General features: G+C 41.4%; 1 protein-coding gene across 7 annotated transcripts in view; it reads left to right on the forward strand.

Moving 5' to 3' along the window:
* The window catches only part of CIT (citron rho-interacting serine/threonine kinase), a 69,334-nt gene that overhangs the window by 46,277 nt on the left and 9,463 nt on the right, over positions 1-13,594 (forward strand). For 5 of the 7 annotated variants that reach the window (XM_030231048.2, XM_050980532.1, XM_018916492.3 and 2 more), the window contains exons 25-39: positions 3,878-4,075; positions 4,529-4,722; positions 5,219-5,354; positions 5,754-5,858; positions 7,083-7,223; positions 7,392-7,499; positions 8,208-8,370; positions 8,615-8,779; positions 8,876-9,013; positions 9,263-9,443; positions 9,674-9,765; positions 10,057-10,161; positions 11,016-11,185; positions 12,144-12,224; positions 12,416-12,551. In XM_030231048.2, the coding sequence (XP_030086908.1) occupies positions 3,878-4,075; positions 4,529-4,722; positions 5,219-5,354; positions 5,754-5,858; positions 7,083-7,223; positions 7,392-7,499; positions 8,208-8,370; positions 8,615-8,779; positions 8,876-9,013; positions 9,263-9,443; positions 9,674-9,765; positions 10,057-10,161; positions 11,016-11,185; positions 12,144-12,224; positions 12,416-12,551 (2,113 nt within the window). The remainder of the gene's footprint in view (positions 1-3,877; positions 4,076-4,528; positions 4,723-5,218; positions 5,355-5,753; positions 5,859-7,082; positions 7,224-7,391; positions 7,500-8,207; positions 8,371-8,614; positions 8,780-8,875; positions 9,014-9,262; positions 9,444-9,673; positions 9,766-10,056; positions 10,162-11,015; positions 11,186-12,143; positions 12,225-12,415; positions 12,552-13,594) is intronic. The other 2 variants (XM_050980533.1, XM_050980534.1) reach the window with 1 other exon arrangement.

The following is a 13,594-nucleotide window of genomic DNA, read 5'->3' on the forward strand; positions in this document are numbered from 1 at the left end:
CCAGTGGGCAGTGTCCCTCAAGATAAACCATCAAGAGTTTTTGGAGACTGAGATCCATGTCTAAGGTGTGTTCCAAGGCACAGATGTTGTCTGACTATGGAGAGGGGAGGAAAGTGAGGGATTGATGGAGGTGGAGACCCAATCTGTCTGCAGCCCTGTCTGAGAGCCTGAGCCTCCCAGTGCTGGGATTTCTCTGCCTGAAAAGCTTTGTCTCAGACAGTAGGTAAAGACAAAAGGAGTCTGATCTCTGCTCTCACTTCCTCCTCACAATAATTTGGGGCTGAGAGACAGCTTTTTCTTGTTTCCTATTTAACTTCTGACAGGTAGCTTTCTGGTGAAGATTGGTGGGGATGGGGAGGAGTGAAAATGGATAGAGCAACACTATTAGTCTGGAATTCCATTAAACTCCAAATAAGACACTTCTGACAGCATCCCCAAACAGTTCCCCTTGCTGTGTCCTAGCATTTTTCTGCATGTTTGTTGATGGCATCTGAGAACTGAGACACCTTTATGAAGGAATAGGGTATGGGGAAGTTTGCAAGCTCAGTTATATAAATAAAACTCCTTATTTTTCTCCTTTTCCTCATTATTGTGCCTGTGGTTTTGGTATGAGGAGCATATGGATTAAATTTAGTACATTTTATCTGGTGGGCAAGCCAAATCATCATGGCCCTGACTGTTTGTTGCTCTGATATTTGATTTAATCCATGGCTGGAGAGGTTTGTAGGACCAGGGGTAACAGCTGTGACTCTGCTCAGCCTCACTAGAGGAATACTTTGCTTTCCTCAGATTATTCAGTGGGGAGGGAATTATGCTGGATATGGCCCCTTCTGCTGAGGAGCTGCTGTGCTTGGGTTGCTCTGCAATATTTAAAAATGAGATACAGTCCTCTGCATCAGGATAAAGATAAGCTGTGTGCTTAGATGTGGTGTGCAGTGAACAATCTGTGTAGTTAGATGATATCTCTGGTTTATGGATTAGTTGTAATGAAGATGTGCATAAATAGAGGAGAAAATTCCAGTTGCTCTGAGTGGTGATGCAGTGGCACAGATACAGTGGCTGTCTGGATTGTCTAGAATTGCTTTGCCAAGGTTTCAAGTGTTTGGGTAATTTATAAACTTAAAATGTGAAGATTTTTCTAATTATATTATGGGTTTCTAAAGGATATAGTAGCATTTTCTTACTGACTTTCCTTTAATATACTTCACATTTACCTGAGAATAGCTCAGAATTGGTTGGCTTGTTTGGGGTTTTTTGGGGCTTTTTTTTTTTTGCCTGGGGATTTCCTTAACTGAAAAGAAAAATATCTAAAGTTATCAACTCTTTCCAGGTACAGGATTATAGTATAGGTTGTATGTATGTCCAAGACAATATTTCCAATTAAATCTGGGTGGTTTTTTTGATCTGTGGGGCTTTTTTGGGTTTTTTTTTTGGTTTTGTTTTTTTTTTTGGTTGATTCCCAGGACAAGCATTTATATCCAACTACATCCCATTTTCCTGTGTCAGCATTACCCATTACTCCTTAGGCTTTATAATGTTAATAAACTCTCTAATCCTGTTGGGTTATACATAGCTGTAGACAGCTATTGGATGTGCTAAAAAACATCCCCCTTCCCCATGAAAAAAGAGGAATAAATTTTCTCCTGTTAAAAAAAATGATATCTACCTAGATTACATTATCTAGGTTTTAATATAGTTGGAATTTAAGCCAAGGTATTTTGGAATTGTCAGTAAATACACTGTTAGAAGAAGGAAAGAAATCATGTCACATCTTCTGGAACCCTTCTTTGTTAACTGCTTTGTTATTTGTCTGAAGTTTTCCAGAAATATCCTACTAGATAAAATATAGCAGTGAAATATAATATGATCTGGTTTAATTTTAGTTGCATTCAGGGAAAGAAGTCAAAATCTCAGAACCTAGAAGAAAAGAAAATGAGAGCTCAACTTCCAGCCCTTAAGGAATAAAATCAACTTGAATTACAGCCAGTTTTAATAATTAATTAAGTAGTTGGACATATTAACTCTGCATATTACTTTATCCATTTTGTGTTTCCCTCATCTCAGTTTTCTTGTATTTCAAAACTAGCTTAATATTTTTTTAATAGGAATTACTTGTAGTAGTATATAAAATAGATGTGGAAGAAACCATGAATGTATAAAATATCTCTTGAATATCTGCCTAGATTCATGGTGTGGTTAAACATAAAATTAAAAGAAATGGAAAAAAAGGGAGTTTCTGATCTGACAGTTAGTGGAGCTCTCAGCTGTTGTAAGAGCAGTAGGTAAAACACTGTGAAAGCAAATGTCCCTTTGCTCCTTTTTGTTTGTATAAACAAATCTAAGTTCTTATTTCTGTAGCACCATAGGCACTAACGTGTCCTTACAACCCAGGCTGCTCCCTCTGAAAGCTTGGTGCAAACAATGCAGGGGAAAATGTGTATTTTGAATAGGGCAGGGAGAGTGCTCAGAAACAAGCACATGATCAGATTTCTTCAGAAATGTTGTGTTTTGAAGCGTGAATCATCTTGATTTGACCCTGAACATATGGGTGGTAGGAACTCCCCTTCACCCAGCAGGGAGTAATGGCTGTTGGACTTTTTCTGCTCACAGTTTAAAAACCAAATACTGTTAATTTAGGTCTAGGAGAGGCATGGTAAAAGGCTGCCAAAATATTCATTACAGATTCTTCAAAAAGAAGTGGTTGTCATCTTTCCAGAGAGCTGAGAAGAGCTGTGTGCTCTATCCTCTACTGCTTTAGATATTTAAGTCCTTGGCTTGTGTAGGAAATTGGAACATTTACATTTGAATGTGTGGCCAACTGTGCTCTGAGATTTTATTTTTTCCCATTTAATGAAGTATCTTATTCACTTTTCTTTGACATCCAGGCAAAAGAGCTTCTAGAACATATTTTTAAGAGTTGAATGTGAATTGTATAGAGTTTACCAGTTTCTGAAATTCTTTTTATTAAGCTGATTTCAAGATTACTGAGGTTTCTTTCTCTTCTGTTGTGGTGACCTTGGTTTTGAGTTAGGACGAGGTACAAATTCATCCACCCAGTGTTCAGGCCTTTCATTCATAAAACCAACTGTGAAAATGGCCCACTGTTGTTTATATTTGTCTTTCAGTTGGAGGAGACTGTGGTTGAAAGCTTCTAGTTAGTGCTGACTGAACAAATGGATGCTCCCACTTTGGCAAAGGCCTTGTTGAGTTTTTGCTTTTCACTGATTTTCCATATTGTGTTACCACACTAGTTTCTTCCCTCCTGTGTACCCAGCTGCCATCCATAATGCTGTTACTTTCATAGAATGTATTTCTTAACATTTTTCTGCCTTTCCTGGTTATACCCAGGAACAATAATAAAAATAATAATAGAAGCAATTCCCAGGGATATCCATCAGGTTGCACTGCCTCCACTGCACCTCTTGGTCTGTTTTCTTCAGTACCACACTTGGAAAGCCTTTCTGAGAGTGATTAGCCTCATTGCACTTAGGGGAGATTGAGGCAAAAAAAGGTCACTGTAAGTCAGCAGCAGAGCTGAGAATCCAGCCAGAACTCCTGGCTCCCAATCCAGTGCTTTAACTGTGGCAGGTCTCTCAAATAATAAATTACATTGCAGCATATTTATGCTCTGAACCAGATTTTTTTTTTAAAAAAAAGCTATTTTCTCTAAGACACAAAAGTCTACTCCTAATCCAAGAACATTACTATGCAAAAATATCTACCACTAATGCTGCCCTTTTTTTGAATTAGAAAAAATGTAAAAGCTTGGCAATAAATAATTCCATGTGAATTAAATAATCTCCCCAGTTACATAGAAGAAGGATGCATGATTTTAAAAACCTGTGCTTACTCACATGTAATGCATTTTTCTTTCTAGGTGATTTCAGATTTGGAAGAGCAGCTGAACCAGCTCACTGAAGACAATGCAGAGCTGAACAACCAGAATTTCTTCCTGTCCAAACAACTGGACGAGGCCTCGGGGGCCAACGACGAGGTTGTGCAGCTGCGGAGCGAAGTCGATCATCTCCGCCGGGAGATCACCGAGAGGGAGATGCAGCTGACCAGCCAGAAACAAGTAAGGCTCTCTAGATCTGATCAGCAGCTCTTGGTGGGAGCTGGCAAAAACTCCTTTTACATCTGGAAACCTATAAGAAGCCATGATGCTTCCAGGGGCAGTGGTATTTAAGCCTTCTTTCCCTGGCAGTTGAGTGAATGGAAATTTTTGGTGTTTCCCATCGTGTTTTTACACAATTTTATCTAGCAACCCTGCACTCTGAAGGCATTGTCATTTAGAATTACTCATTTTAATTTTGTGGCCCTGGAAATCTCAAAATGTTCATAATGAGATCGACCTGACATTATGAGGGATCACAAGTGAATGTACAGGAGCCTTGAAATAAATGGGCTGTGATTTCCCAGCTCCTGCTGGCTGCAGATTTGCATGTACTGTAATCGAAATGCTACGGCTGAAGCTGAGAGTGCACGCTTGATGTGGGATGTGAGAATTGATAGGAGGATTTATTTTTAGACTATGGAGGCCTTGAAGACAACATGTACAATGCTGGAAGAGCAAGTAATGGACTTGGAGGCCCTGAATGATGAACTCCTGGAGAAAGAGCGCCAGTGGGAAGCGTGGAGAAATGTTCTAGGGGATGAGAAGTCCCAGTTTGAATGTCGAGTTAGAGAGCTGCAGAGGATGCTGGATACTGAGAAACAGAGCAGGTCTCTCTCTCTTCCTTCCCTTTTATTAACTTTGATGAAAATTCTCTATAGAAGCTAGTACAAAGATTATATTTAGCATAGGATATGGGAGTTGGAGCTAAATATAAAATCTTGTGAGGTAGTTCTAAAAATGGTTTATTAGTTAATAGTCATCTCTGATATTGTTCCTTTTGTTTCTTTGCAAGTGAGCGATTCAAGGGGAGTGGTATTTATCATTGTAATTTATAAAATGTCTTGATTTATTATCTTCTATTTTATTTTATAGAAAAAATAGTCTTTGCTCCTGACTGTTCCTGTGGGGTCTTGAAATTTTTAAGGCTGTAGTTCTAGCAGGGGCAGGAACAGGATTATATAATATAAAAGTGTTGCAGCAAACAGTCTGGCTTTCTAATGTTACATCTTGAATTTGAGGCAACCTCTGAAAGAGTTATTGATGCCACTGCCTGCTAGGGAGAGGTCAAGGAGTTAGGTAACATTATTTTCCATTTTAATGCAGAGTGAGAGCAGATCAGCGTATTACTGAGTCTCGCCAGGTGGTAGAACTGGCTGTCAAGGAACACAAGGCAGAGATTCTGGCCCTGCAGCAAGCACTCAAGGAACAAAAACTCAAAGCAGAGAGCCTTTCTGATAAGGTAGGTAACTTTCAATCCCAGACTTTCATAATTAGATGAAATACTTTTACACTGATATTACTTTTAGAAATGTGGCCTTGAGCAGCTTTTTTCAAGATGTTATAGAGACAAATTAAAAAGACTGGAGGGCATAGAATAGAATTCTATCTTCAAACCAAAGACCTCAAATTTTCTTTGAAAAAGACTAAAGCAGACAGCAGCCTATGATGCCTGGAATGAAGTCCTTCAATAACTTGCTATCTGCATTTGAACAAGCCAAAATGTCTTTTGCCTGGCTTTTCCCCAGCAACCAAGGGCTAACTGTATCATTTTTCTTCAGCTTGTGCTTGGTGAAGTTGGATTTCAGACTGTAGAACTATATTTATTAGTGTTCCATGTTATTCTGACCCCCTTTCCCAGCTCAATGACCTGGAGAAGAAGCATGCCATGCTGGAGATGAACGCCCGCAGTTTACAGCAGAAGCTTGAGACAGAAAGGGAGCTCAAGCAGAGGCTTCTGGAGGAGGTAACCTTGGAGATTCATGTTAGAACTTCAGAACATTCCACATCATGAGGAGGGGAGGTTGTGTGAATAAGAGTTACACATCCATCCTTCTATATAACTGGAGAGATTAATCAAGTTGGGGGAGTTGTTTTCACTTAAAAGTTTGCAGAATTTGTGGCCATGTCAGGGAGCAGTACAAGTGAGCTGCTCCTCAGGGGCAGGGGAGCTGGCAGCCAAGGGGCACAGCATGCCAGGCAAGGACAGGACCTTGCAGCCTGCAGGCTCAAACCCCCATCACCTGAACAAGAGGACCAGGGCAGATCTGCTGAAGGTACCAGTGATCATTATAGAAGCCTCTAGTCACAAGGCAGCTTCTAGGTCAGGCCTGCAAGGCCAGGTCTGTGCCCAGGCACAGCTCTCTGACCAGGCCAAGGGCAAGGACCAGAGCTTAAAACCAGCTCTGGAGCCAACATGCTGAGGGTGCACACCTGGAGGCCACAGGTGAGGTTTCTCTCACACCTCTTTTCATCATTAATTTGGGTCACAGGATTTGGATCCAAGGTCACACACCTGCACCATGTCAGAGAGAAATTGGATGCAGGCAACCAGTTGTGGGTGGTGGGGGAGGAGGCTCCAGAGGAGTATCTCAGGGGTGGTTATGGACAATTAGAGCCATCTGGTATTCTTGGGTTACTGACAGGTTGCCTACTCCCTAATGCATCACCAGGAAAGATTTCTGGCTCTTGCTTTGTAACATAGGTTACATTCATGGTTTTCCTAGTCAGGGACCTTCTTGTCAATAAAGTGTAAATCCTAAAGGAAGTAGGAGTATTTTGTCATGTGCTCTCCTTTGGTGTTAACTGGAGACAAAGATGTAAACACCTGGCCCTTATTTTCCTTATCTCATGTGACTATGACTGTCCTGGTTTATAGTAAAGATGATTGTTTTAATTTATTTTGACACAGTACTGAGGTGGCTTCTGGTGGTTGTACAGAGAGCTTGAGAAAATGGTGTTGCTAGAGATAATATAAATACACAGAAATGCTTGTTTAGTCACAATGCATTCTGAAAGGAAAGGAATCTTCCAGAGTATTGTAATTTTCCAGCTTTTGAAGAATTATGTCTTTATTTATAAGTTCTGCAATGATGATTATTTTACAAGGAGCAACAACATTTAATAGCTTTTTCTTACAAACAAGAAGACAACAAACCCAAACCCCTGGCCTTTGTTTTCCTTTCAACAGCAGGCAAAGCTGCAGCAGCAAATGGATCTGCAGAAGAATCACATCTTCCGCCTGACTCAAGGTCTGCAAGAGGCTCTGGACCGAGCAGATCTTCTGAAGACTGAGAGAAGTGACCTGGAATATCAGCTGGAAAACATTCAGGTGAGGGTGAGGAAGCAGGGCAGTGTTCTGCCTCATTCCCTGTGAGACTGTAGGATGTGATTTACAGTTTGTGTGTGACACTTTCTTCATAGCTCTGTTTTGCTGTCGAGTTGTTTGTTTGTTTCTTCTGTTAAGATGAAATTTCTTGTATCTGTGTGTGATTCACAGGTTCTCTATTCCCATGAAAAAGTGAAAATGGAGGGCACTATTTCTCAGCAAACTAAACTCATTGATTTCCTGCAGGCAAAGATGGACCAACCAGCAAAAAAGAAAAAGGTGGGTGAAGAAGGTTTGAGAGGCATGGAATTAAATGGTTTTGTAATTAGTTATGTGCTGTGTATTCTTAATATTATTTTATCTTTCTTTGTGTAACAAAATGTTGTCCTCATTTAAGACCATTCTGAGTTGGGGAACACAAACTTTACTAGGCAGAATGTGTTCTTTGTGGCTTTTCTGGTATTTTGTTATTCCTACAACATTTAAGTTACAATCCAGTAGCTACACCTCAGTGAGTCTGCAGGAATACAGAATTTTAAGCATGTTTTTTTTAATGCTAAGTATGTATATGTGTACAAACTTATTGTGTATCAAGAGTGCTTGTCCTGTAGTCACAGCATAGGACGGAGCAGTCAGGCAATGACTCGTGTCACATCTTTGTGACTCGTGTCACATCTTTGTCATAAGCTGCTCTGTCACTTTGAATTAAGCAATTTAATTTTAACCACGTATTTTGAGATCCTCTGTTTAGATGCTTTCAGAGACTCCAGGTGTGAGTACTAACAGGTAACGTATGTCCCTCTTTAAATTAATCCATATCTTGACATTTTTCTCTCCAGTGCCAATATGAACTAAAAATCCATCCTTGCACATAACAGAATTGCCATTAGGCCCTCTGGCCGGACTGCCACTAGCTAGTGTCACTTTGCCTAGGTAAAGCCATCTCTTGCTAGGAGTTAGGAGTTGTCTGTGTGTTTCTGTTGCTAGGGCCTGTTTAGTCGGCGGAAAGAGGACCCTTCTTTACCCACACAGGTTCCCCTGCAATACAATGAGCTGAAAGTGGCACTGGAGAAGGAGAAGGCTCGTTCTGCTGAGCTGGAGGAGGCTCTACAGAAAACACGCATTGAACTCAGATCTGCTCGTGAAGAAGGTAGGGGTTAACAGAAAAGGTGAATCTGGAAGGAGGCACACGTTCATGGTCTGAAAATGTGCCTTTAATTGTGTGCCACTCTAGCAATAACATATGTTGTTTAATTATTACCACTGCTGTGATGTTACAATAAAGCTACACTCGATTCTGTGGGCTGTAACCGCAGACTGGTCACACAGAGCCCTGCTAGGAACCAGAGTTCCACGTTGGTCACATTAACCAGGGACATTTGTCTTGTCTGTAGCTGCTCATCGGAAAATATCCGACCACCCTCATCCCTCCACACCGGCCACAGCCAGGCAGCAGATCATCATGTCTGCCATAGTGCGCTCCCCAGAGCACCAGCCCACGCCCATCAGCCTGCTGGCTCCACCCTCCAGCCGCCGGAAGGAATCCTCCACACCTGAGGGTAGGCTCCTGCTCAGCTCCTCTTCTTCTCCCTCTGGCCATGCCAACTCTTTACTGATTTGGTTTTCACCCTGCTGATGAGTTCTGTCCCTTGCAGAGTACAGCCGGCGCCTGAAGGAGCGGATGCACCACAACATCCCCCATCGCTTCAACGTGGGGCTCAACATGAGGGCCACCAAGTGCGCCGTGTGCCTGGACACCGTGCACTTCGGCAGGCAGGCCTCCAAGTGTCTGGGTAAGGGCACAGCACAGCCCAGCTCGGGGGGAGGAAAGGCATCACCCATCTAGAGCAGGGAGAGAAATGACAGCGTGATGACTCTGGAGCTACTTGGTGCAAACATTGAGAAAACATCATGGTTTGGACCGGAAAGGGAACCTTGGAGAAGCTGGGATTTGTGTGTTAGAAGTTGAGGCAGCTGTGTCATGATTGTTTTTTTTTTTTTTTTTGTCATTTAACAGAAGTTTTTCCCTGTCCTCTTGTCAGAATGCCAGGTGATGTGTCACCCAAAATGCTCAACTTGCTTGCCAGCTACTTGTGGGCTGCCAGCAGAATATGCCACACACTTCTCGGAAGCGTTCTGCCGGGATAAGATGAATTCCCCTGGCCTGCAGCTGAAGGAGCCAAGCACCAGTCTGCGTCTTGAAGGGTGGATGAAAGTGCCAAGGTATAAACAGGACTCTTGGTGCCATGTCAGGTGCTGAAATATTTGGCCTGATATTGCCCTGGCTCTTACAATGAGATAATTGGTAAAGGCCCATTACATGGGCATTGCAATTACCACTGCTATAATTACAATTGCTACTGCTGAAATTTCTCTTTTATAGGAGTTGCATGCTTGCTTTATATAGAATCCAAGCAGAAAGTCCAACATGGCTTTGTGCTTATTTTCCTCAGGAATAATAAACGTGGGCAACAGGGCTGGGACAGGAAGTATATTGTCCTGGAAGGAACCAAAGTGCTCATTTATGATGCAGAAGCAAGAGAAGGTAACTTAGAATTTCTAGCAAGAACATATATTTTAATCTTCAGATATTGTTGGTGGGTTGAGAGGCTTAAAGATTATTACTGTTTCCTATGGCTGTACCAAATTTAGCTAAATCTTCAGTGATAAGGCAACATTTTTTTTCTAGACTCTTTTCTAGCCATTTTATTGGCTGACATGTCATAATAATCTAACTGTGAAAACATTCAGTGTGCATCCACTTCCTTTTGCTGTCACAGTTATTTCCTTGCTACCTGTTTGTCTGTTCCTAATCTGCCTCCCCATTCTCCTGCAGCTGGACAGAGGCCTCTGGAGGAATTTGAGCTCTGCCTTCCTGATGGTGATGTAACTGTTCATGGAGCTGTAGGAGCTACTGAACTTACCAATACAGCAAAGACAGGTGAGAATCTTACATAGATGAGGTCAAATGGATTTCATCTGGCTTGCCATCAGTTAGCCTTGTTCGGCCGAACAGAATTTTCTCCCTCAAGCTCTCATTGTGTAATGCTGTAATTTACCTCCATCTGAATTAGGGGAGTAGCTCAGCACTCCAGATCTAGTTACACCCAGGCTGTTGCTTCTGTCGTGGTAGAACTGTGGTTAATATAGTCATCAACCCAAATGGAAGTAAATCTTAAGAGATTTGTAGCATAAGCACTCGCTTTATTTAAATTTCTCTATTAACTGTGATGTATCATAACCTCTGCCACCATTGTGCTCTGACCACAAAGCCGTTAACTTAGAAATGCTGTGGGGTGTATACAGTCTCTTATTATGAAAAACTGTTGATGTGTTGATTTGTATGTACTGAATAGAACTGATGGATAAGATTCTGTATGTCTTGACTGTTACATTAAAGGATACAGACTGTTAAAAACAAAGGTTTCCATAACCAGTTTTTACAGATTTTTCTTAATCAGTACAGGGAAAACTTTAGTCAAGTGGCTGCTTTTGTTTTGGTTTTGGTTTTTCCCACAATGGAATTTCTTTCTCTTTTGAATAAAAGGCAAGAAATTATTTTTGTTGAGTTAAAGACAGCCTTGTATGTATGGATTGCATACATCCAGCTAATATTTAGGTGTAAGTAGCTAGCCTGTGCAGGACCTGTAAAGGAGAAACCAATGTGTAAATTGCCATGGTACGTCATGATAAATACAACTTCTCTCCAATGAGGCTGAAAGGTGTTGATTTTAAGTCCACTGACAATATTCCAAAAACTAATCTAAGTCTTATTCTATCTATATAACATCTCAGATGTGCCATATATCCTAAAATTGGAGTCTCATCCACACACCACTTGCTGGCCTGGTAGAACACTCTACCTGTTAGCACCCAGCTTCCCTGACAAACAGCGCTGGGTCACAGCACTGGAATCAATAGTGGCAGGTGGGAGAGTTTCCAGAGAAAAAGCTGAGGCTGATGCTGTGAGTATAAAAGTTTCATTTAATAATAAAATATTCTGGGAGGGAGCAGAGTTTTGAAAAATATTTTTTCGATATTTGACATACTGAGGTTTAACTGAAGGTAAGTTATTGCTTCTGCCTTATGATTTGAGCACCAGGAGCCAGTTCACTGTGAGACTGATGCTGTGTGTTACAATACCCTTCTTTAGACTAGGGGAGTGTAGTAGGAAAATCCCAAAATATCTCTAATTCCAGCAGAGGAAGGAAGAGCAGTTAGGACATGGTTTAAATCCAGTCTCATAAGGTACCACATGGAACAAGCAAACCTTCAAAGAAGCAAAAACTCCTTCCACCACTCCCATTCTTAGAGAGTCAGAGGTTTTATGTTTTTTGCTGGGGGGAGGCATGTGTGGGTGTGTACTTTTTAGTTTAAGTTTTATTCCTAATAAGAGGTTAAACAGATTTGTTTAGGTTTTGGATAGCCTTTCTTACACTGTTACACTGATAACTCTATTTTCTGGCAAAGGGAGGTTGGATTCTGTGGCATTGCATGAGAGAATTAGCTCTGGAGGTAGGGAATATCTGACTGCAGGAAATACTCTTCCTCAGGCTCACATTTCTTTTGTATCTGAGAAAATAACATGCTCCCACCAACATTTATACTTTTCTTTAATCCTTCCCCTTGGAAAATTCCACTGCTCTGTTGTAGGAGGTTGGGGAAAATGGAAAGGATAGAGACAACAATAGGATCTGCCTGAATTTAGGATAATTCTGATCAGTTTGCCTTACTGTGTCTAAGGTAGATAAAAGTTTACTAATTCTTTTGTAGGAGGCATCCCTGCAACTTTTAGCTTTCTGAGAAAAAGAAATCTGTGCCAATCTCTTTGCCTGTCTGAAATGATGACCTTTGTTAAAATACTCACAGATAAAGAGATGAAGATTAACTCAACAAGAAAAACAATATTTTTGTCATTTACAGAAACTGCTGGGGAACTCTCTGCTGAAGCTGGAGGGTGAAGATCGTTTGGATATCAATTGCACAATGCCCTTCAGTGACCAGGTAATGGTCATGTGCACTTTCTCAGTAGTGGGTAATTGATTCAGGGAAATGGTGTCTTGATTGCAATATGTGTAATGATGCACTTGTTTGTGGGTTTGATTTTTCTCTTCATTGCTGAAGAGTGTCACCCAAGCTGCTGTTGGAGCATTCCCTGTTCTCCTTATGTAGAGCTATTTTTTCCCCTATTGTAGGTAGTGCTGGTGGGTGCAGAAGAAGGTCTCTATGCCCTGAATGTACTGAAGAATTCCTTAACACACATCCCAGGAATGGGAGCTGTCTTCCAAATTCACCTCATCAAGGATCTGGAGAAGCTACTCATGATAGCAGGTACAGGGCTGTGTGTCCCCTCTGGCCCTGCAGTGGCTCTGTGCTGCCAGGTCCTGCTTGCCTTAGGGTTTGTTCCAGGCTTTTATCTGGTTTTGTAATCAGCAAATTGGCAGGAATGCCTTGCTGTGGTTAACACAGTCCTGTCTGAGGCTGGCTGGTAGGGGATGATGTGAATGAGCACTCAGTTACACCTTCACAAGAAACTGATTTCAGAACTGAGGGAGGGAACAACTAGAGACAAAACATTTCCAGGTTAGAGGTCAGTTGTTATTTTAAGTTCAGTTTAAAAAGTGTTGAGCTAATCAGTGAACATCCCTTCCTAATTATTGTACAACATTTTTAATGTCATTAACTATTTGAGGACCACTATGTGATCACTGGGGCATAGGGCCAACTCTTACCCTCTCTTGCCCTGTAACCAAGCTGGGACTTCTGTCATGATTTAAGATTTCTTTATGAAAGGAACACCAGCTTTAATCTCCCCATCTGTGGTTTTCCAGAGATAATCCTTCCCACACGGATGTAGGCATGCTGAACATTAGGCTGTATCTTCATCTGAAAGCCCAAATTGTCAAGTGTCTATATGACATTTGCAGGGAATGAAAAACAAATTCTTTCCTCTTCTTCTAGTTCTGTGGTTTTTTCCTGGTAAGGGTTTAAGATGTCCATGGTTTATTTGTGCCAGGGTGGTAGAGAACAAAGCAAATCTCACACATAATGAGAAAGCTGTGTTAGTCTGTCACTGGGCTTCTGAGAGGAACTGGCCTTGGGCTGTAATGCAATTCATCGGGGCAGTTCTTGGAAATCCCTTGCCAGTTCTGTTGGCACAGAGTGATTAAAACATCTTGTACTTGAAGAAGTTCTGAAGGGCAAAATAAAACTTCCTGGCTAATTTTGAATAATGTCTTAATGAGGCCACAATTCCTGTGTTCTGCTAGACTTCAGCAACACTAATAATCCACGCAGGGAATGGTTGTTCTCCTGGTGGATTTACTGCCTGTTGTAGGGTTGGGATTTTGTAAGTTTTCTGTTTCAGTTTGAAT

This window comes from Serinus canaria, chromosome 15 (assembly GCF_022539315.1).
Source record: "Serinus canaria isolate serCan28SL12 chromosome 15, serCan2020, whole genome shotgun sequence".
NCBI lineage: Eukaryota > Metazoa > Chordata > Aves > Passeriformes > Fringillidae > Serinus > Serinus canaria.